Below are 25,641 nucleotides of genomic sequence, written 5' to 3'. Positions count from 1 at the left end.
ACAGTGTTAGAAAGTCGTAAAGAGTGTTTCGCTCAAGCCAGGTCAAGGCCTGAGCTATAAATCCTGAAGCCACTTTGTGTCTGCTATGAATAGTAAAGGGAACGGGGCTCAGAAACATCTCTTTGTCCTCGTGTGCATGTGTTTGTGTGCGAGTGAAGCTAAAACCGCAGAGCAAACAGAATGATCCTTGGACACCGCATCTCCAGAAGAAGAGAAAGGCCACTCTGTTGCTCTCTGCGTATTTCCCATAAAGCTTAGCTCCAAAAGGCTTTGCTAATATTCAGGAGACGCCGCTGCTCAAAAGACATCTCGAGAAATGTCAGTGTGGCTTCTTTAGCAGACGTGTGTGTTATGTCAAACTGATTTTCTACTCCGAGGGACGAGCTGGGGATCATAAAGGGGAAATCTCAGCACTAATCATTCATCTCTTTTTCCATTATAGTGTTTCGCTAGTGCATTTGTCATGACGGATTCTTTCTGCTTAGCCTCTGAAACTGTGTTCTTTTTATTTGGAGCCTTGTCACAACTCGTATACTATTAGCATCTCAGCATTAGAGGTATTTTCACACTTCCTAGATCTTAAGGAATAGTTTACCCCAAAACTTATCATGACTCTCTTGACAATCAGAAACCTATACGGCTTACTTTTTTTTTTTTTTTTTTTACTAAATTAGAGTTTTAGAAGAATGTTCAAGTTGCTCTTTTCCATATATTAAAAGCAATCTTCGAATGAAATCAAGCTTCAAGCTTCAAAAAGACAAAGAACATTAAAATTAGCCTTGGCAATACCCTTTGGGAAAACTTTTTTTTTTTTTTTTTTTTCATGTCAGTTTTTGAGATTTTGCTTCAATAACATGTCTTCTTTCAAATTAGTTTAAACAAAACACCCAAAACTACACATTAAAACTTAATTTTATAACACATTATTATTATTTGCATGTGAATATTTTTATTACTATTGGGGCTGCACAATTAATCAAATGTCTAATCGCGATTTGCAGTTATAACATTATAATACAATTTACCTTTTAATAATTTAAAGAACAAACCAATCCGATGCATAGTTGACATTTGAGGCTTAATACTCTAGAAAAGCCGACAATTATCGACAATTATGATTTTTGTCATAATCATGCAGCCCTAATTACAATACATATTTTAAATGCCATTCTCTTCATATTAGCACGAAATCACTACTTCAGAAGCACTTACATACATACAACTTTACAGTTTTTCTCCTATATCTATATCTGAATGTATATCTTTATCCTCTATGTGTCTAATACATATATCATTATATTCCTTCCTAAATTCATTCATTTATTCATTCCATTTTATTTGTATTTATTTATTTTATGTAGAAAACATTATTAATTAATATGTATAATAATAATAATAATAATAATAATAATAATAATTCAATTAATTTTGAAACTGTTTAATTTAACTGTTCATATTTCTGTTCTGGAATTGTATGCAAATTAGTGAATACTAAATACTGTAATGTATCATTTGCATATTTAAACATAACGTTTAAAAAACATGAAATACAAAACAAGTGTCTTAATGTACTGTAATCACATAGGGAAAGTGTGATGAGATCTATTAGTTACCCTATCAATTGTAGTAGTATTACAGTATGTGTTATTATTATTTACCTGTTGTATCTTTCCTTTAAGCAATACTACATAATTGCGCAAGAACCAGGCTATTTTTTTCTTTTTTTTGTTTTGTTTTTCTTTTTTTATATTCAAACATACCAGATTCTATTAACAGATACATGAAAATAAATCCCATTTCATGTCGATTACATCAGACCTTGCGAGACGTGTTTTGATGTGGCCCATTTGACGATGGCCATGTGCGAATGTGATTCGAGGCCTTCTCTCCATCTGTTTTACACAGAAGAAAGAAATGAAATTCTGAGGACAGAATCAATTTGGGGCGATTTATTCCTTTCAATATGATATCTGCAATTGGTCATGGGTTTACATCGAGATCTCTTTGGTCCAACAGTGAAACCTGACCCCCCTGAGAAGGTGGTGGCTAAACCCGTAGCCAACAATGCACGGAGACTAGAGGTGACCTGGAACAGTCCTAGTACGTGGCCCGACGTGGAGACCTTCCCGCTGAAGTACTTCCTGCGCTACCGGCCACTCATCCGAGACCAGTGGCAGCACGTAAGTGTGGATCACCGCTTTTATAGCTTCTTGCCATCTCTGTTTCATCTTAAAAATTTATGTAGAGCACATGCTATGTGCGCTCAAACTAGTAATGATAACATTTTCATAAACCCAACCAGCTAGGTATTTTTGACGAAGTTGATCAAACAGCATTGTCTTGCTGGTCAACTAACAAGCTCCTGCTACTACAACTAGCCACTTTTCTGTGGCTCAGCATCCCGGCGGGGATAAAGCCAACGAATCAAACGTCTTATTGCACAAAACATAGCATATTCTGGAAACCAGACTATGTTCGTCTTTTCTGCAGACTTCGGAATAGTGTTTGCAACCATGTCTCATTTTCGACAAGAATACAGGGGGTCAAAGAGGGCGACTGTGATTTGGTTCCATTGTCAGCTCTCCACATGAGTCCAATTGTGTCCCTCAGCTCTACAGAATGAGACTAGACATGTTCTTTGGAAACTGATTTGCACACCAAGACGTCAGTCAGAGTTTTGGACAGTTGAAAATGGGTGATTTATATCCCATAGTCTCAGCTCATATATACACTGCCACACTACTGACTGAGAGAGCACCAGCCAGTCAGTCAGAGAATATTTCTTAAGCAGCGCCTTGGGATTATTGTATTTATTTCTCTTACATATCAAGGTTGAAAGTAGATGTTGCGTCATGCTTATTTCCATTAAGCTCTTTAAGTAGATGAGCACATCTCACTCTATAATCTCGTTACTGCCTGGCACTAAGAAAATGAAGTGTTTCAGGACTACAAATCTATTAGAAATTTCTGAAATTAGACTACCTGCTCTGGATGAATGGGATATGCAGTATATAAAGGTTTTGGTTATTTTTTTTTTTTTTATTTTTTTTTCGTAATAAAGGAACTTGATTGAATGGAGATTGCGAATGCACAGCTCGTATAATTTTATCAATACTGTGAAAAAAAAATGTATTGAAACAGATGTCTTCTGATGCATAAAAACAGAAAAAAAAAGTACGGAGGGGACTTGGTTCTATTAGCTGGTTGTTGATTGGATTTTGAGATGTGGGCGTGGCATCATAATCAAACGTGAGCTTGCAGTCAGTTGTGGAGGGGTGGGGTTTAAGCAGACCAAATGATTGGATAACTTCTCCTTATGCTACTAGAGAGAAATCTGTTGGACGATCGAGTTATAACATTTTAATTATTTAGAAAATGCATATATGTCGAATCATTCAAAATTACATCTGTAACAGTCATTTACAAAATACATTTTCATTTCATCCTAATGTTAACTGCACGAGGCAGATAAAGTAGCACCGATTTTGTGAATATGTTGCATTTTGTAGTGAGGCTAATTTTGCATAAAAAGGAATGTGCGCACTGAAAATAATGTATTTCCAGTAAGCAAGTAAAGCAACTAAACTTAAAGTTGTCAAATCAATCTACATGCAAACACCCGTGTTATGTGCCACACTTCTCCTCCCTCCCTCCAACTAAATTTCCAAAACAACTATTACTCTTAACTATTACGCCGTATGAATCCTATTTGAGTTCTGTGAGACCACTACTCCTCTGAAACAATCCATATCAGCCCAAACGCCAGCTCATATCAGCTTGCAGCTAAGACCATATTGAGCTCCACCAAGACAAGGTGGAAACCTCATCAGTCTTCCGCCAGGCCGCGTTTCAGCAGCGCCTCATATGTGCACTCACGTAGCGTATCACGGCGAGAGGGCTTGAGAGAGATGAAAGAGCCAGCTCAGCGCGGGGAGCGTGGTGTAGGGAAGCCATCCATTCTGCTGAGGAATGAGGAGATGGCAGCTGGAGCAGTCCTCGCTGAGCAATGGATGCCTCAAAGCTGCCTGGGATCTGACGGCAAAATGTGGCATGGAAACAATCAAGCGCTTGTGGCTAGCCGACGATGTCCCTAGATTTAAGAAGTGGACATGCTTAATAAATCACTTTTGTAATATAAAAAAACGTTGATTCCTGTTGTATTGAGGTGCAGGTATACAAACCTAACCTATCTCCAATTACGGTGTTCCCAGAAATAGACAAAAAAATAGTCAACCATCTATTCGGAACAAGCGAAACAGTGAACCCTCTAAATTAAGACCTGTTTTGGATTCATTCGCAACTGTTTTGACACAAACATACAAATGTTTATTGGACATTTTCATTATTTTAAGAAGACAGTTCTCCCCCAAAAAATTATCACTTAGTCACCTCATGTTGTTCCAAACCTGCAAGACTTTCTTCAGCGGAACACAAAATAATATATGTTGAAGAGCATTTTTAATGGTTTTCATTTATATAATGTAAGTCAATTTTGGTCCAAACTGTGTCTAGACGTAACCACTTTTTGGCAACACTTTATTGAGATGTTCCACTTTAGGCATTCTACTAACCATAAGAAACGTTGCGAATTCATGTCAACTAGCAGTCATTAAAATATTAGCAGACTATCCGACTAATATGCCAACACTTTGGATGATCCCAATAACACATTCATCTGATCACTTTGCAAGTGCATCCTACTAACCCTAACAGTCAGTACTCTACTAATAGTCTAATGAGAGTAAGCAGAGCTGTAGTTGCACATTAATGACAATTAGTTAAATTAAATTACATTTAAATTTATGCATTTAGCAGACACTTTTATCCAAAGCGACTTACAGTGCATTCAGGCTTTCAAATTTTACCTATCATGTGTTCCCGGGGAATCGAACCTCCAACCTTGCGCTTGATAACGCAATGCTCTACCAATTGAGCTACAGGAATACTATTAGATGGTTAATTAATTAGTTGACATGTAATTGCATGTACTTAAGAATATTTAAAGTGCACTATTGAAAAAAAAGATGTGTAACATTTTTCAAAATATATATTTTGATGTTTGAGAGAAGAAAGAAATGCATGTGATGATATGTGGGTGAGGAAGAGATGACAGAATTTTCAGTTTTATATGAACTATCCTTTTAATATATCAGAGCTATATTTCAAGAACAGAAAAGCAAATTCTATTTACAAAACATTAAACCTGTACCATAATTAATAGTTAAATTTTGAACTATCTATTGAAACTTATGATTAGAAATAACTTTGGATCCAAAATGTATGGCCCCACATTGACATATACATGATTATAAAGTAGAAATGTCATTTTTGTCGAGCGGCTTCAGATAAATGACTGGACTGAGAAATTCAATGGATCAATGTTTCTGCTCAGCTGTAATTGATGGAGCTGAGCTGAAGAGACATATGGTGCAGCGGAGCTTTAAAAAGCCCTGACATTTAACAGATGACTCAAAGAGCAATGGAAGTGTGGGGTCATTATAAGAAAGATATGCATACATTCATGATCTTTGAAGCTTGTCATTGCCTCAAAGATGTGAGGATGAAATTATTAGATGTTTATTTTAAAGTGGGAATATACTGTATCTATACTGTAAATATCAGTATTTTGAGTGGCGAATTCAAACAGGGCTGCTGATAGCATGTTCTGTTCAGCAATCTTTAGATTTATCGACTAACTGAAAAAATGTCCCCTTGGGTTAAAGATAAAAAAGAATTGTTGCAATATTAAGGTTGTGCATGCATTCCATTAGAACGCGCATTTAAAGAACAGGTGAAATCCTGTTAATGGCACATTATTCTGAAGAGAGATGTGAATGATGGATTGAAATATGGGAGCAGCCAAAAGACACGAGACAGCTGTGAAATGACTACAAATGTTTCACGCTCTGTCTTTTGTCCAGGAAAGCAGCAGCATGGAGTGTGAAGAAATGAAAGGAGGCTGGGGGTGCGGAGGTGAAAAAAATTATGCCGTGGGCCATTTTTCTTCTTCGCCCCTTTCATTCCCAGAAATGATGTATTTAAACTCAAGCTTTAACAAGCCGCTGTGGTGCCACTCAGCCAAATGAGAAACAATCTGCTCTTGACCAGTGGGGGCTTCTGGGAGTCGCTGCACAGAATGAATGAGCTGTGTTAGAGGCTAGGCTTCATAGAGCACCATCCAGTTTCAGGTGACTGATATGTGACTGTAGATCTAATGGGGTTTGGCTTACTGTTGCTTTGGGTAATCACAATGACGGACAAGATTGAAGTAGCAGCAGGAGTGTGCGGTGCCAAAATGGAATAGGTTTCAGAAATAATGAAATTTGAAAGAGCATAAAGTCTGGTCTACATCATATATTATTCTAGCCAAGTGTCACTTGTTTTGTTGGTTGATAGTCTTGCTAGTAGAGGCCAAAATAACCTTCTTTAAAAGAGTGACATGTTATTTGTTTCCTTGTCTTGTCCTGATTTTTGTCTTCATATTGACACCTGTTGGTGTGGATGGAGGATTACAAGTATTTGGGTTAGTGTTGTGCTGATTCCTAAAAAATCCTTAAAACAGAGTATATCCGTTTCCACAAAAAAATATGAATCAGCGAAACTGTCTGAAGGATCATGTGACACTGAGGACAGGAGTAATGATGCTGAAAATGCAGATTTGATCACAGGATTAAAATGTTTTACAACATATTAGCATAGAAAACAGTTGTCACATTACTGCGTCTTTGATCAAATAAATGCATCCATGCTGAGCATAAGAGAAGCATGTTTTCAAATCTTACCCACCCGAAACTTTTGAACGGTGTCTAAACTGGCATTTCTGCCAATTCATGATTAATAACTTGCTATGAATTTGTGGACATTGCCAAAAAAAAATCTTGATTGCTTGCTGCTAAACAAAATCATACATATCTTTCAACGATTTGACGCCATAGTCCTTGCAAATGTTGGCAAACCCAGCAAAGGCTCCTAGTATCAGACTGGTTTCTTGTGAACCAAACATTGCTTGCTTTCACTCTGCAGTATGCATGTGTCCTTGAGTGCAAACAGCACACTCCTTTTTATATCTTCCTGCTTATTTCAAAATTTTTTGTTTACATTTACAAATAAATTGCAATCTTGCTAAATTTTCTTCACGTTTGACAAAACATTTCTTTAATATCTAATTTCACGAAGAAACTGCAAGCATACACATCAGAGTGGTGCAATAATTGCCTGGTTCTTATTTTTCCTTTGTTGTTCTTTTTTTTAATGGAGAGACAGGTTCGAATAACAGTGCACTTATGCTGATTTATTGACTAATAGACTGTGTTTCATATGACCCATTAGCCATTAGCGTGTGATGTCAGTTAGCAGTCATAGTAATGATATCATCCACGGCTGTCCGTGCTGCAGATATCAAACGGCAGTGAGTCATGGCTTTACACCGGGGGAAATCAGATCCCCGCCTTGCAGTTTCGTGCACTTGGGTGTGCATATGTATGTGCACGAGCCATTATGAACTTCCAAACCACCTAGCCGAGACCTCGCTGTATCTGACAGCAGCTCGGGGCTTGGTTAATAGCACGGAGGCAGCTTACAGCAAATTAACCAGCAGGATTGGGGGTGTTTGGAGACTCGGAGGTGTGGAAGTCTTAGGAAAGTATGCTCAGTCACGCTGTGGTGCGGCGTTTTGTTTGAACGCTATCATGACCTGTCCCTTCTCACGGTCCCATCGGCCACCAACCCCCTTCTTATTTATGGATCTCGTCAGAATTCAGAGTTTACAACGCCTGGATGTGTTCCCTAAAAGACACTCGAGCACTTCTACCACTGAGGTTTATTTCATGTCTGAGCAATTTTGTATTTCCTATGTTTGATTTGTTGAAAACTGGCATTTGTTTTTGCAGTTCTCACTTGAAATTGATATCGCAACAGATTTGCTGTATGCAGTTTGAATCACTTCTTAATGCGCTCTTAAGTGTAACTCTCAGCCTTGAACCTTTCCGCCAGTTTTCATATTCGAGTTAAGAATTTTTTAAAAACAATAAAAAATGAGTGGGTCTCATGAAAACTGTCAGGGTTATTTTTTCAAAGCAGATTCAAAAGAAGATGGTAAGAGTAAGAGTTTACCTTTGGAACTGTTAAGATCGAGCCCATTTCTCATGACCATAAAATGCAATTTATATATCATTTAAATATATTACATATGTGCACTACTGTTCAAAATTTTGAAGTTACTATCCCTGTAAGCCTGCTTTGTGTTTTTCACCATATCAAACCACTTACCTAGCCAAATTCATTCTTGCGCAGAAAGAGCAGCCGTTATCGTTGTCTCAATTACCATGTGCTTGTTTCTCCACAATTCCCTTCTTTCATTCATTCACCCCTTGATTTCTCTCTCTCTTGTCCTGACGCACTGCGTTCCCCGGCTCCCCCCGGCTGCCCCACGCTTAATGGCCTTTTGTGCATCTGCCAAAAGAGCCTCTCATCCTCCAGCCACACTTAGATGAATCAATAGCGCCGGCTCTGCAGTACCGTTAGCATGGTAATAGACATTAGAGGGAGAAAAAAGAGTATTCAACTATCTTTCATAGAAGTCCCGTGCTCCACCCCAAGCCAGACCCCGTCTGTTCCAGACACACACACACACACACACACACATCTCCCACATCCTGCTGCTCATTTTGTGCAAGCATTATCAGAAATAACCATTGAACATCTGGCCCATAGCAACAAATTGATGAAAACATTGGCTTACCAAAGATGGGATGCATTTGCTGGTAGAAATTAAGAAGCCATTTAATTTGAACTATAAAATACTATATAACTGTAATAAATAAAAAGTATGTATATATATATATATATATATATGGTTAGGTTAAGGAGTGGACCTTCGTGCTTACTTTTTTTTTTTCCTGAAAAATATTATCACATCTTATGTATTTGTACAAAATTGCCACCTTCCCATCAAATCAGATTGAACACACCGATGACTAGCAGTTAGTCTATTTTTTCACAAATTGCTCAGATCAGTGGCTTCAAACTCAAAATCAAAAATCTGGCTAATATATTTAAGTGCGTGCTCTCTGTAATTCAGTCCACTGTATTCACACTTGACTTTCCATACCTCAAAACGCACCTTTACACCTTTTAACTATCTCATCAATTTTTTATTTTATTTTATTTTATGTATTAAGTGTAATTACACTGCAGGTGTAGATGGATTTGTTGATCCCCCCAGGTCTGGCTCAGTTGAGTCGTGATACTCGCTCTCAGCTGAGACGGATTGTGTGTCACACAGATCCTCCGGGCTCCGCTGAACAGATGCTCATCTCATTGGCTGTAATTGGCCCATTGCAGGCCTGTCATCAGAGATGCTGGACTTCCGATTATTTTGGGGACAAGTGATATATTACACATCATTATCTGTCATCAGGATGGTGATGCCACTAGTGTGCAAATGGACACACATTCAAGTACACCCATGAGTAAGTGCTGATGGATCCAACTCTCGAGGCATTATTATTATTATTATTATTATTATTATTATTATTATTATTATTATTATTATTGTGTGTAAAACTGTTTTAAGACTCTCATTCAGCTCTTTCAGTGTTACACTGAAAAAAAAAAAAATCCTCGATTTGCTCTTCATTAATATATTTTCTGTCTAGGAGAAAAATGTAGATATATTTCACTTTTGATTTTTCTTTTATATGGGGTTCATTGTAGGCCTTAGGTTAAGGAATCAATATGATTATTAATAATAAACGAAAGCCCTGAATAACTCATAAACAAGATGTTATTATATTATACATGTTATTATATTACAGATTCATCAAATGCTTGCATGTCAACGATTCAAACATGAGCCAATGGCAGAATTAAAGCTCTTTAGTCATCCCTTGCATGTCTTTCCTATTGCATTATAGTGCATTAGACATTAACATTCACCTCTGACAGCTTGAACACTATGATGAAGTAGTTTGTTCAGCTCTAAGGTTATTTTTCCTCGGGGCGCTGTAAGTTGTTTCTTGATGCTTGGAGCGTAGAAATTGAAAAATGCACCTTGGCTCTGCCGCCCATATTGATTCTTGGATCAGCAGGGGCATCCTTGAGATGTCAATAGATAAAAGTTTGTGTATTCACACGCCTTCATTCAGTGTCTCAGCCCCCTAAGGACTAGTGTCTTATGATCTGACTCTGCACAGCGAGGGGAGCATCTGTCTGGAGCACTGGATCAGTGTGTGTGGGACATAGAAAGAGACATTATTTGTTTGAAGCAAATGTGATATAAACCACTGCTTCAATTATTTTATGTGTAATATAATGTATTAATACTAGGGCTCTAACTGTAATAATAATTTTAAAAAGTAATTAATTTATAATAGATACTATCAGTAGTTACTCATCTAATCAATAATTATGTTTTCCATTTTAATTTTAGTTAACATTTTAGGGCTAACATTTTTAGCCAATCAGCTAATCAACTCAAAACACCTGCAAAGGTTCCTAAGCCTTCAAAATGGTCCCTCAGTTTGGTTCACTAGGTTACACAATCATGGTGAAGACTGCTGATCTGACAGTTGTCCAGAAGACAATCATTGACAACCTTCACAAGGAGGGTAAGCCACAAACATTCATTGCCAAAGAAGCTGGCTGTTCACAGAGTGCTGTATCCAAGCATGTTAACAGAAAGTTGTCAAGCAAAACCACTAAAGATTCTGATTTCACATACAGTAGCATACTTGATCTCATGAGACTGCTTTATCTATTTCACATTCACACCATGCCACCTCAATGAAAATCCAGTCAGATCAGTGTTTGACAGTGTTAAAAATGAAAATCAAGTGATGTACTCACTACTTAAGCTTGTATTATATATTTATTTATTTATTTTTTGCTTCCAGTGGTATGTTTACGTGCATGTATTTTTCCAATGTGGCCCATCTTCTTTGTTGATATTCAACCCCTAATGAGACACATCTCATTAGTGCCAGCTTGGGTGGGTTCCTCTTAAATAGCAGAAAAGTGGTCCACACACTTAAAGCAGGAGCGCTGAAGGAATTCCTGTAGTTTCACACCGTCGGTTCTCTGTGATAAGCGCCAATGTTTTTCCACTACCTTTGATATTAATTGCAGTGATGTTGGCTGGGCATCAAAGGGGGTCAGGAACCACGAACAGTTATCTATTAAAGCTGTTGGTCAGCAGTAGCGATCTCACAGAAGGGGGACTGAGCTCTCATTAGCTTGAGTGACAGAGTCTGCGCTGGCCCGCTTCTTTTACACCATCAGTAGAAAGTCAAATGTGAATTTTGGAAGTGCCACTTAAATTGCTTTTTCTTTCCACAACAGTAGACATGCTCTCCAGCTGGGCGTATTTATATTCCCTGACGGTAGGGCGAGGAGGAGTATGCAGCACTGTATACTCAAATGAGAGTTTTCTTATCTACTGTAGCCTTAAGTATGCTAATGTTCCTGTGCATGGGTATGGGACTCGTGTTTGTCTAAAGAAGTGCTTCTCAAGTGGTTTTGATTCAGGACCAGGTTTCTTTATTAGAAATCAAGTGGCAACCCATAATTATCCAAAGTTGTTAACATGACATACACTGCATAGGGAAATTGTCAAATTTGGTTTCTAACAAAAATGGAAGACATGGGAAGTATTTTCCATTAAAGTCCATTTTATGCAATTGTAACTTTATTACTTATTTTCTCTAAAATGTGATTGACTTTATATAGTTATCTCACAATATGATGTCTCATTGTGTGACTTCATATCTCTTAAAATTATGTTATATCTCACAATGTGATTTCTTGCCATATGACTCGTTATATATCGTAACTGCGACTTTATAACAATGTGATTTATCTCACAGTTGTGACTTTATATTCTACAATATGACTATATACCTCATAAGACACTACAAAACAATTACATTATATCTCGTAACTGTGACTTTGCATGCTACAATGCGACTTTGTCTTATAATTCTGGCTTTATGTCCTACAGTGTGACTTTATATCTCATAATGTGGGGCCAGTTGCATAAACTTAGCCTCTATGTTAAGACTGCAACTAGCCTGTGATTTATTGTTTCTGACTTTAAATCTGGTAAATACGACTTTATATCCTAAAATGTGATTTTATATTTTGTAATTGCAGCTTAATATCCTACACTGTGAATTTAAATCTCACAATTTGACTTTGTCATAACTATGAACTTGAATTCTACAATGTGACATTATTTATTATAATGTTTTCTCAAAATTATCTTACAGTATGATTTATTTATTTGTTTGTTTTGCAGTATTTATATCACACAGCGTTGACTTTATATCTAACCTTTGCATTTCATGATGTGACTTTAAATTATGCAATGTGATTATATATATAATTTTAATAAATTTATTATTATTAAATTTATTTTTTTCATATGACTTTATATCTGGTATAAAGTATATGATTTTATCTGATTTGATTAGATTTTTTTTTTTTTTTTTTTGACCCTATCAGAACATTTGATGTTCTATTTGACCCACCAATTGAGAACCACTTGTCCTAAATATGAAAAAAAAAAAAAAAAACAAGTTAAATAAAAGTTGCCTTCCTTCTTGCTAGGATTCTTATATGGAATTGTCCTTGGATACACAACAGCAAGTAAAAAGTCCAAGAAATTAAGGCCCTGATAAAAGAATCCACATTCCTTAAAGGCATGATTTCCATACCAAAAGCCTTAAGTCAAGACAGGGTGTTATAGTTAAATGGGACAGGATACTGAGAGAAGAAAGGGGTCACCATGCCCTCCCTTGTGTAATCTCTCAAGAATGTAGAAATCTCCCATTCCTCCGGGCCTCCCCTTCGCACACGGTGTAGGTAAAGCGGTTTTCAACAGTCTTCTCTGATACTAAGATGAAAATACAGACTGTAGATATAATACACAATGAGCGGAGGATCTGAGCGCTGTTGCTTTGAGCAGCTTTTTGCACCTTTTAGAAATGGGATGAATTTATAATGTCCCCGCTGATATAGCTCAACAGATGAGGAAGGTGCTATTGCGTAGCGTTTAATGCCGAGGGGAACTTGAAAGCTGGAGCTATCACATGCAATTAATAGATCAAGAGATGATGTTATACTCTGTGAATTATCAAGAGCGGGCTTTATCCAGGCTGGAGGAGTAACCCAATAACTGTAACTGTAACAACACTGTCAAGTTAAAGGGACGGGTCCCAAATTCTGTAATCATTTGCTCATCCTTGTGTTGTCACAAATACAATTTTGGCATGCTTTCTTTCAATTGTATTAATTTATATAGATACAATTATTTTAATTAAGCTTAGAGTGAAGATAATTTAGAGCGAAAATACATTAAAATGTATTGGATAATAGAGCCACAAAATATATATAATTTACATTAGAATTTTTTTTTTTTTTTTTTTTTTTTTTTTTTGAAGCTGAAATTTGCTGAAAATGTATTCACCCTCAGGACATCCAAAATGTAGATGCATTTCTTTCTTCATGGGAACAGACTTGGAGAAATGTAGCATTGCATTACTTGCTCACCAATGGATCCTCTGCAGTGAATGGGTGCCGTCAGAATGAGAGTTCAAACAGCTGACAAAAACATCACGATAATCCACACCACTCCAGTCCATCAGTTAATGTCTTGTGAAGTGAAAAACTGTGTGTTTTTGTAAGAAAGAATTTAATCATTAAGATGATTTTATTCTGGATTATTGGCTCAAGTCATAACCAGAAGTGACGTATTGATTAGAGTTTGAGCTCATAAAACTTCCTCCAGTGAAAAAGTAACTCTCCTGATTTCCTTTGACAACAAAATCCACTCACATATTTGTTTTAAACTGGACTTTTAAACAGTGCTTGATCTAGGCAGATTTCTCTCCTGATTCAGACAAATCTGCTTTTTATTGAAAGAAGCAATACTATATTGGTAGAGGACTCATATTTTAGTCAGAAGCAGAAGTTTTTCACTTCACAAGTCATTAACAGATGGTCTGGAGTGGTGTGGGTTACTTGTGGATTACTGTGATGTTTTTATCAGCTGTTTGGACTCTCATTCTGACGGCACCCATTCACTGCTGAGCATTCACAAGTGATGCAACACTACATTTCTCCAAATCTGATGAAGAAACAAACTCATCTACATCTTGGATGACCTGAGGGTGAGCACATGTTCAGAAAATGTTCATTTTTGGGGTGAGCTATTCCTTTAATTCAGTACAATTTCGAAGCAATTAGTAATTTTTACTGGAATACAAATTTAAAATAACCTTCCCATTTGCTTGTAGCTATTTACAGATATGAGAACAGATTACAAAATGTATCAAGTGGTCTTTCAAATGCATTAATTTAGAAGAAATGATTTTAATTGAGTTAAAATGTAAAAACAAAACAAACCAAAAGGCACTGCATAAAAGACTGGACACAGAGTAAACAGACGTTAGAATCTATTAAACAGAGTCATTATTTTTTGTCTGTCTTCTTCTGCCCATTCGGGGGAGAATATAAATTATTTATTTACTGGGATGCTATTCAGATCTCTTGCATATTTCATAAGTGCTCGTGTTGCATGAATAGCAGAGACAAATGAGACTCTGTGCTGGTATTTTGCCTGAATTTTGCAACTTGGAACTGTGGATTTAAACCTCTGAGAGAAGTGTGTGTTTACTCGGGGATTAAACTCAATTGGACCACATTAGGACTTCTTTTATTGAGCTAGTCTTAACTGCTTTTTTTTTTTTAGCTTTTCGCCTGCCATCTCCTAATTCTTTGCTAATTCTTTTTTTACGGATTAAATCCTATAGACAACTTCATAGTCTTTGTGTTCAGACCCAGCAGACAAAATATTTATGGAATGACTTTAATCAGTTGGTTAGTTTATTCCCATTTGTTCCCCGAAAATGCAGTCCGCATCTGTGTGTGTTTATTCTGGGAACGATGCAAACACTTCCCTCTGTGTGTATTTCAAACCATCATTCTAGGCAATTCAGGTTAATGTGCATACTTGGCCAACCGCAAGTTCTGAATCAGTTACTTGGAGAATTAACTCTGTTTGTTTGCACTCTCAGTGATAGGAGCCGTCGTTTGCTGAAGATGGGCATTGGGGCTGTAAGCCATTAGCTGAAATTAGTTGTCAATGATCTGCGATGCTAACATTTCCTGTTCTGCTAGACTTCCTGTAGTGATAGGAACGGACACATCAAGAAAAAAGGAAAGCGAGCTGACAAAATGAGGGAAGTTGTTAGTGCTAATTAAATTAGTCCTGCAAATGTAAAGCTAAAGAGTCCAGATACAGACACACATTTCCTTTTCAAGAGTGCATGCAGCATTTGAAGGCAAGAAAGCTGAATTAAAGTGCAGCACACTAGGTTTTAGTTCAGGAAATGGAAGTGTTTTTTATTTATTTGTTTATTTATTTGAGCTGGTGCTATGGAGTTTATAGCATGTTTAAGAGCATGTTTTTGTGAGTTTGAACTTGCTACAGAGAACCCTTGAATCACAACATAAAGGCCACTTGTATAGACTTTAAAGACTGAAATCTGGCGCTACATTAATATTTTGGGCCACACATATAGATTTGAGACAGATTTGAGCTTAGACACCTTACAAGTCATTAAAAAGACAATCAGCTGCATTGTACTTGCAAGAACATACAAGAAAATAAATACATAAATGTTTTTTTTTATGAACTGTATGTATTTAAATACATGATCATTTAGATTACATGGGGGAGATATATGCACATTTGTCATAAGAGAAAAGAAAAGAAACGAACAAAAAAAAAAACAACAACAACAAATAAGATTTGCATTCAAAAGAAAAAAAATCATGGCACAGTTTATTAAATGTTTGCATCTATTTGATCATTTAAACAATCACATTTTAAAAATACATTTATTGAAATTGCTTTAAATCAGCGTACATCTTCATTGTGAAAACAATTACATTTATTCAGTATAAACGGATTAAATATGGCTAGCCATGGAACACACAGTCTTCGGTTAGTTGAAATTAGTTAAAGATAAATTGGATTTCTTAATGATATGTAAACTTTTAAACACATTTATGCATTTAGCAGATGCTTTTATCCAAAGCGACTTACAGTGCATTCAGGCTAACCCACATATATTTGTGGGAATTGAACCCACAACCTTGTGCTTCTAAAGAATACTCTTCCACTTGAGCCACAGGAACGCTTTGTGTTATTAGTTATTAGTACTATTACAGAAATTGTACACATTTCATTTATGTATGACTGATAAATATGCATCATATGAAGTTATTAGTCTGTTTATGTTAATCCAAGTAGATGGAGATTTGACATCTATTTCAGATGCATCTCAAATTTAGGTATAAGTATTTTGAGTGCATACTAATGTACTAAATACTGAATACACCTTCTAGTTTCAAATCTCAAAGATTCTGAAACGTCAGGGTTTCAAATTTTAGTAACTGAGTTGGAAACAAATATCAGAAGAAATCACAGCAAACATGAGATGAACGAGTTAAAAGAATAAGAGAAGAAGCTAGTTTCCCACGCTGAGCTTCCGTATGTCCACTGTAAACTCCCTTTTGCAGCTGTTTCCATTCAGTCAGAGTGTCTGCAATATACTGAAAGCGCTTTGAAAGAAAACGGTGCAAAATGCTGCTTACATCTGTCTGGCCTAATCCGCTTTCACTGCTACCTTATTAACAGAAGCTGTTTACGCCCTTTCATGTTTGGTCAAGCAGGCGTCAGGTGGGGTGAGCCGCACTCCACTGCCGTCAGCTTTCAGCACAGCTGGGCTGGAGGCATGAATGCAGGGAGGTGGGCAGAATTTAGAATATATCACAGCATGGTGACAGTAATCAGCCAACAGTGACTGCTGGGAGCCTGGCAGCTCCATTTGCTGCTCAGTTGTCTACATGCAAGTTAGAGATCCTTAGTTAGTTTCTCTATCTTTGTCGGAATTGCTTATGAGAGCTTTATATAAACATATGTCAGCATAGGTGTAGTGACTTAGCACACAGATGATCTAAAATATGCTGAAACGCAATCAATCAGGGATTTGTTTTTTCTTGTTTACTATATGGTTCATAATAATATAAGTATTTCATATTTGTGTACTAAGCATCTTTGATATCCTAAATATATAAGTAATAATGGCTATTCAAAATTGTAATAGTTTTATATATAATGTATTATAAATGTGTAATTACTGTATTATAAAGCATTTATGAAGTATTATAATCAGTTCTATGTTCTAATACATAATTGCAACCACATTTGTAATGCATTATATTAATCACCTAATAGTGCAGTGTCATTGTGTATTATAGTGTAGTATTTATTAATATTTTTTATTAGGTTTTCATTTTAAATTTGGTTTTAGTAATAAGTTTTTAGTAATTTCCTCATTTTCTTCTGTATTTTTTTTTATATAATCGTATCGATATCTTAATTTTAATATGCATTTCTTTTGTATTTTACTCTTTATTTTTATTGCCAAAGCAATAATATATATACGTTAGTTAGAAAAAAAGTCAAAAAATAAATCACAGTCATATTGACATGCAGTTCACAAATAATTAGCAATAAGACAAGAAACATGTTTTATGAATGTAAATGTTGTAATTTTTATGTCATTTTGACTTATATGTAGCTGGGTTTGACCAGAAAAATCTCATCGGGGAGTGGGGGGGATGCTACTCAGCATAACACTACAGAAATAGAAAGCGATCAAGCTCAGATTTACATGGAAAGAGTCTTTTATCTTGTCTCATGAGGACTCAGTGATATTGTGTGCAGCTGTTTCATTGTTTCACTCGCTGCGATACGCGATGTAGGACAGAAATCCTCTCCTTGCTCTTCCAGTGACACGACTTACGCTTAATCTTATTTATGGGCTTTGGCCGCACTGAACGAAGCCCAGAATGCAGCGGGGCGCCGGGATTGTTGAGGCGTATCCATGTGTGAGGGTCAGAGCGTGTTTGGTACATAATGATACGGCTGTATAAATAGCTCTCTCTAATAATACGCCTCAGACATCAGATGCATACTGTCTTGTCCATCTCGTTTCTTTTTTATCTGTCTTCCTCTCTGTTTCTCTCGGCACAATGCAATGTTACCTGATCCAGAAGTAGATAAACAGGAAGCTGATGCTCACATTTCTAGCTTTTAAGGCTCATCTTTGGCTAAGGGTTTCCACCAGCTAGTTATTTCTAACTGATGGTAGTGTTTTATTTGAGAGTTCACAGTATGTATACTCAAATTACAGGGCTTGCAAAGGACATTTTGACTCCCACCCCAGTTCTCGGGTTTTGACAGCTTTCACAAAAGTGTAGCAATTGGGAAATGGTTTGTGGAACAGAATTGCAGGTGGAACCAAACATTCAATGCCCATTGACCTTTCTCTGAATGGCTCCAGCAAATCTGATTTGGCCCGTCCATGTCCTCATAGTTTTAAACCAGCTTGTAAATAAAATCAGTGAACAAACTAAATTGCAAAGATAATGACTGTTACCAGACACGTTTCCAACCCATATCATATACCTTACTGCATGTTTCACAGCCGTTTCAAAGTGAAATGTCCAGTGAATGGTGCTACAATGCATGTTCAATAAATGGCTATATGATGATGTTAAAAAGTCCAGTTATCAAATATCATATCGTGCATGTTAAAATAGTCAATAAAACGTCGATAAAAACCGTAACAATGTCGAAAAAATAGTTTGAAACTCTGGCCCTGTAAATCATACTTTCTGTGAAAAGGCATAAAAGTTGTCAAACTTTAACTGTCTCTAGTGTTCATTTCAACTGGAAACTGCAGTGATTTGTGCGTATGGATGCGTTTTTTGTTTGTTCGATTATTTTAAGTTTTGCTGAGATATAGGTAGAGGCACGTATTTCCAATGAGCATGTGTTGCATGTTTCACAAACACTCTCCGTCTGCCATTGTTCAGACAAACAAATGCCATCGGTTACATCGATCTATACCGATCTTTCTCCAATAACGTCCATTCCGAAGCAGTCACACCAGCTGAGAAATCGAAAAGCACACATTTACAATTCAAAGCCATTTTATTTTATTTCAGCTCAAAATGTAGTGCAATAGATGGACGAAACGCTGTAATTTGATAGTGATCGAATCAAACACTTCACAGCCCAGGTGCTCAGCGGCCACTGTGGGGAAAGCGCAGAGAATGCGGTTCAATCTGAAATGAAAAGGATGCCGCTTTTGTTTTGTGGGTCTTGAGGAGCACTGGGGAAATGAGCAATGCTCTCTTTTGCAATTATGAAAGATAAAGTTCAATTAAAATGTAAATGCGGAGACTTACCACCACACATGCTGCGTTTGTCTACGTACACTAGATAGAAAGAGCTGCAGACGCTGCTAGTGGAAATTCACTGAAAAAGAGAAACGGCTCTTTGGTTTTTGTTGCGAGCAGCTCAGGTGTAGATGAGGTATTCTCTAAATCTCACAGCATACACACTCCAGTTTTCTCTGTGTTGTACAGATGCACTTGGGGGTAATAATAAATTCTTCAGAAAATATGCTTTGCACTTTGTATAGTGCACTAGGATCTCTCTTTGTTGAAGTAATTCTGCCACCTGTGTGTTTCTCTTCTAGCGGGCATCTGTGTGCGAGAGGTCTGTGCACCATTCAGAATTGAATTGAGAAACGCCTTTACATTTTAATTGAATTCCTGAATTTGAATTAGTTTTAAGTGCAGTTAGAAAACAGTTGAAGGTGGAAAAAAGTGTTCTAATGCCATGGTCTATAAAATGAAAGTTAATTATTTTACATTTTACTTTTTTTTTTTCTTTTATATCTAATTACTTTTTTTTTTACACACAATATCTGTACCATTACATATTTCTATATAATGCCACTTTGTAATTATGTTATGTTGTATTGCTATGTGGATAAATGAACCCCCCTTTTAATGGCAGTTTTATTTGCTTTCACAACAAGTCAACATTTGTGTTGGACTCATGACACTTCTTTCAGTCATGTGACTATAGAAATAAATAAAACAAAATATTCTTCCAGTCGTTGCAATTCAGTATTATGTGGATCAAGGCCAATTAAATTCACATTCCCACTCATAAACTGAAAAAGAAAGCTGAATTTCTGCAGTCAGATAAAGAGCAAGAGAAGCACAGATTTAGCGACTGCGCCACACATGATCTTTGGTTCCAGACTGGAGCTTCAGCGGTGCAGGACAGGCCAGTGATGGATGCGCGGGATGAGTCACGGACGCTGGGCCGTCTCTACCATCACTCATCTCCCTCCACAGGCCTCAGCTGCAGTGCATTAGTCAAATTCCCCCCTCCTCAAAGCAGCCAAGACATGCACGGGACTTCCCAGCCTCTTTGTGCCCTCTCCTCTGTTGTGGTCAAGTGACCCTCAGTACCCAAGAGTCCGCAGGTGGTCCTCAGGTGTGTGCAAATCCACTGTAGCACAAAGCACAAAGAGGAAGTGGATTATCACCAAACTAGAGGACTCTGGCATGTTCCATTTTTTATGAGATTAGCATTTTTGCTAAAATGTTTTATTTTAACTGAAATGTTAATCTAATTATAAAGTGGCATTATACAAATGCAAATACAGTGGTAATAAATGGTGATACTAATAATAATAATAATAAAAAAAAAAAAAAAAAAAAATATATATATATATATATATATATATATATATATATATATATATATATATATATATATATATATATATATATATATACTGTATGTATTAATTAATTAAAATAAATTTTATTTATTTATCTGTTTGTTTGTTTGTTTTACTTTTTAATGTTTGTATTCATGTAAAAAAATATAATTGTAATGTAATTATAAAGTGGCATTATACAAATGTGGTAAATACAGTGGTAAGAAATGGTGATAATAATAATAAATTGTATCATAATTATTGTTATCTAAAAATAAACATTCTATATAAAATGTATAAATTAGTACAGCAATAACATAAAAAGATATAAATGTTTTATATATTATTATAATGTAATAATTTCAAAATTAATATAATTTCAATGTGTGTACATACATTATATATATATATATATATTAAAAAAAAATATGTTTCCATAATAATGTTTGTATTCATGTAAAATTAAGTATCACTGTTTATGTGGAAGATGTTCAAATCCAGCCTGCATCATAAACCAACACCCCCCCCCCCCCCCCCACACACACACACACACAATCACTCTAAAACTGCTGATCACCACAGCCCTTTCACCACAAACACCTCTAATGAAACATTCTTCATGTGCATCTCGTATGTAATCATCTCAGCAGCACGCATCGTTCCCATAAGTTCCATATCCCTGATTGGCTCTCTTGTTATTGATTGACAGGTGGAGCTCTCTGACAGCACCTCCCACACCATTACAGACGCCTACGCAGGGAAAGAGTACATCATCCAACTGGCGGCCAAGGACATGGAGATCGGCACCTGGAGCGACTGGAGCGTGGCGGTCCATGCCACCCCCTGGATGGAGGAACCCAAGCCCATCACCTCCACCACAGAGAGCGACATTATCCCAGGTATGCATGAGCTGCCAACCGTACGCACACCTACTCTCCTATTCACTGTAATGGTGGTCCTGTCTGCCCCCCGTGATCTCTGTTCTCTCATAAAACAATAATAGTGGTTAATAATGAGCAGACAGTGTCTGTAGCCCTGCATCTCAAGGTCACGCTGCCCTCTGCTGTCAGAGAGCTTCACCAACAAATGAATAGTTGATGCACTCTGAGATTAATAAACTGGTAAGTTAAAGGATGAAAATGAAAAAGGAGATGCCATATTTATTCTGACACCAGCAAAAGCCTTGTTTAGTCCGTTCAGTCAGTATGAACTCAAATCTACACTGTTTACCTTCTCAGCACATGCTCCTGGTCAAATTCTGGTGACATTTTTGGGATTGCATAGTATTAATTAACCCAGTCTGCAGAAAGTGCAGATCAACAGTAATTCATTTTAGTATGCTTTTGCACATGTATGGTTACAAACTCCTTTACATTTGTATTTTCTGTGTTTCATTGACCAAAAAAGACAACAATATATAGTTCAAGCTCTGATGGCCTATAGGCAATATTAGTTTCACTGCGTCCCATTTGTGATTTAAGAGTACTAATACTGTGCTCCTTTTGGGGTGGACGAAGAGAATCTTGACTTGAAAACCCAATTATAGCCTATCTACATGTTGTATTATAAATAGCACTGACATCTTGATGACTGTTATTAGAAGTAATATCTAGTGACGGCTGCCCTGCTCGGTTTGATCCAGCAGACGGTCTAGAGTTTCTATCCCTCCATGCACTCAGCGTAAAGTCAGCAGAATCGCACGCTAGTTTCCAGAGCCGTGTGTCAAAACACTCTCTCTGAGAGCTTCTCTGTCTCTTCTCCGGGTTAAAACAGCAGAACGTCATTGTAATAATTCCTCCTTGGCTTGTTATATTAGAAATGTATTTGCTTCATTTGAGATGTTCTTACAGTTGTGATGTTCATTCGCATTTACAATTGGGCAACAAGAAGATGCTCAGGTATTAGTGGAGCAGTTGTTTAGTTAACTCAAAATATTGTTCTAATGCTGTTGCATGGCGAGTTACAGATATAAAGTTTATTTTATTGCAATTAATTTCTCATGTAACCAGACTCTTGACTCTTGGTTGGCCGGCCCACTCAGACAGGAAGTGACTGCCTAACTGATATGTAAAGTGACCAATCACAGTTATTTTTTTTTTTTTTTTTTTTTTTTTATTATTATTATTTGTGTGTGTGTGTGTGTGGGGGGGGGGTTCTGTTAATGGTGAGTAAATATTAAATACATGTTATTAGAGTTTTCCAACATCTATCCATTTCATTTTTATTTTATTTTTTATTTATTTATTCATTAACTTTTAGTATTGTTTTACCATTTAATGTCTATAAACCATCAAGCAAAAGGGGAATAATCAAAGTAAAAAAGTAATACAATAGATTTCTTACACTCTGAAAATATATACATTTATATACTGTATCTTAATTATTACTAATAATCCTAAAGGTTTAGAATTATTAGTGGATAAATGTTATTTTTTCTTTGTGGATGCATTGCCATGGTTGCACCACACATGATATTTAATTACCTTGACATTGATCTTAACACATAGTCATGAGGATATGTAGGGTGTTGTAATTTGTCACACCACTTGACTTTTTTTACTTTATAGCCAAAAGTAAGAAAGAATAAATAAAAAGGATAATACATTTAAAAGCATGCTTGTTGTATTCAACTCAATGGGTCTCATTCATGAAACACGTGCAGAACGATTTTTTGTGTAAATCGCGTGTAAAGTGGTTTTGGCGTAAATTTTCGGATTCATTAAAACGTTCGTATTTTCCAAATGTTAGTTGGTACGAAAGAAATCTACACCTGCTCCCAGCCACGCGTAAATAGTGCGTTTAACGTCTGAACGTTTTGCTCATCAATACGGCTGCATTTTAATTCACCTTAATTGGGTACATATTTACACAGCATTTTGAAAAAAATATTATATATATTAATTACATACGGTTTTTCTTTTAACTTTTATTATGAGAGCCAGTAATAGGATCTGTAATATGCTGCCAAACTTCCTTTTTTAGGACCTGATACGCCACTAGTACGCTTGAAAATTAAATGTGGCGTTTTGAATGAACTTCTGATAATAAAACTTCAATTTCTGCAGCTGAGAAATGTTTCTTTTTCAGTCGCTTTTGAGAAGACATGTTGAAATCCTTCGTTTGGTGTCATAATATGATGCTCATATATAGTTGTCAGTCGGATTTAATGGGCGTGATTTATGGTAATTGAGAGTGAGTGTGCACGCGCGTCCCATTTACGACTGATTGGAATTCATTAACACACACACACATTTCACTATCACATCTGACGTTTACGAAGTTTTTGTGAATCAGGAGAAGAGTTTTCGGGAAGTTCTCTTTACGCGCAAATCACTCAGATATTTACTCGTATATTTACGAATGTTTCATGAATGAGACCCATTGAATGTATGAATAGCATTTTCATATTTTGAAGAAATTAATAGATAATAACATTTAATTTTATGTCATTCATCTATATTTAGTACCTGAACTATGGATGTACAAACCCTTTCCTGTTAAAACACTTAAAATAATGAGCATTTTCTCCTCCCCTGGCAGAAACCACCCCTGGACCCCCTTCAGCCGCACCACGAGTGGGTGAACCCACAGCGGCCTGCTCCACCCTCCTCTGGTCAACCCACCTCCTCCTGGCCTGCGTCCTGCTGTCCATCATGTGGTGCGTGACCTCACTGCAATGCTATTTCCATGCATCTCATTCACTCTTCTTATGTGAGAAAGGATCATGAGTTTTCAGTGAAACAATGCATTAGGTATGAACAGTGAGCAATGTATGAGCACAATCTCTGAAGTAGCATTTATAAATCATACTTCATTCATGCAACTAGACTAGAAGTTTCCTAGTTTTGTACAATAAAAGCTCACAATACCCTTGCGACAGCAATACCTAACTAATATGCACATTGTTTACTGAAGAGATATTGTAACTCAGTGAGAAACCAAAGTTGTGTCATGTCCGTTGCTCTTATTATAAGAGTTGGAGTCTTGATTTTGAGGTTTTGGTCTTCAGAGCTTTATAGACCACATAAAAATAATCTTTGGTCTGGGTCTCATTACTCAGTGTCTTGATTTGAGTCTTAAAACTCAAAGCCAAAAACCCAAAGTTCACCAAAACGTATACATGTTATATTACTCTTGAATCGTGGTCATCTTTGGCAAAGGTTTGCTGACAAATAGGTTCATTGTCAATAGTGTCTTTAGGCATGAAGCACAGCTCAAACTAAAATCATATTCAAACCAGGGGTGTGTTTCCCAAAAGCATAGTTGCTAACCTGTTAGCAGCTTAGTTGGTTGGCAATGGGAAAGTGTATTGCAACCAACAAAGTTGCTAACTTTGGTTTTGGGGAAACGCTACCCAGGCCGATTTCTTTTGGACAACATGACGAATCAACAAGACCAGCTTGAGCCCGTTGACTTTTTTTGTCATGTAAACCCACCCTTAGTCTAGATGCAGGCCTTGAGGGGTCTAGTCTTAGTGTAGATCTGGTTCTTAGTGGTTCTGGTATTGATCTGGATCTAAGTGGGTCTGGTATTTGTCTAGGTTTGGATCTTAGGGTTGTGGTATTTGTCTGGATCACAGTGGGCTGGTACTGGTTTAGGGCCTGTGGTCCGGGTCTTAAAGCTCCATCTTGTTGACCGTTCTTTTCAAGGCTCAGATCACTCCCACATGCGCCGCTGTCTGTACACAAGAACATGTGGACATAAAAACTAGGACGATGTGCGCAGATATCATCAGACAAAACTGATGACAAAAATTCAATCATGTAAACAGCCTGTGTGCCCGAGCAGAACGCCAACAAGGGGAAGTATATTTTGGGCTTTAGTGGTTCTGGTATTGATCTGGATCTTATGAGGTCTGGTCTGGGTAAATGGGGGTGTGGTGGTGATGTAGGTATTAAAGTGGTCTGGTACTGTTCTAGGCCTTAAGGAGTCTGGTATTGATCGTAGTCTCACAGGTCTGGTATTGCTCTTGGGCGTAGAGGGTCTG

At 36.9% G+C, this 25,641-nt stretch overlaps 1 protein-coding gene across 3 annotated transcripts in view; it reads left to right on the top strand.

The window, feature by feature from the left end:
- The window catches only part of LOC113054036 (ciliary neurotrophic factor receptor subunit alpha-like), a 150,910-nt gene that overhangs the window by 122,327 nt on the left and 2,942 nt on the right, over positions 1-25,641 (top strand). For all 3 annotated transcript variants that reach the window (XM_026219312.1, XM_026219313.1, XM_026219314.1), the window contains 3 exons: positions 2,017-2,180; positions 21,364-21,553; positions 24,195-24,312. In XM_026219312.1, coding sequence (XP_026075097.1) covers positions 2,017-2,180; positions 21,364-21,553; positions 24,195-24,312 — 472 coding nt within the window. The remainder of the gene's footprint in view (positions 1-2,016; positions 2,181-21,363; positions 21,554-24,194; positions 24,313-25,641) is intronic.

The sequence above is a fragment of the Carassius auratus genome, chromosome 35, assembly GCF_003368295.1.
Source record: "Carassius auratus strain Wakin chromosome 35, ASM336829v1, whole genome shotgun sequence".
In the NCBI taxonomy this organism is placed as follows: Eukaryota; Metazoa; Chordata; class Actinopteri; order Cypriniformes; family Cyprinidae; genus Carassius; species Carassius auratus.
The sequence above is the reverse complement of the archived record's forward strand: the minus strand, read 5'-3'. Positions and strand labels throughout refer to the sequence as shown.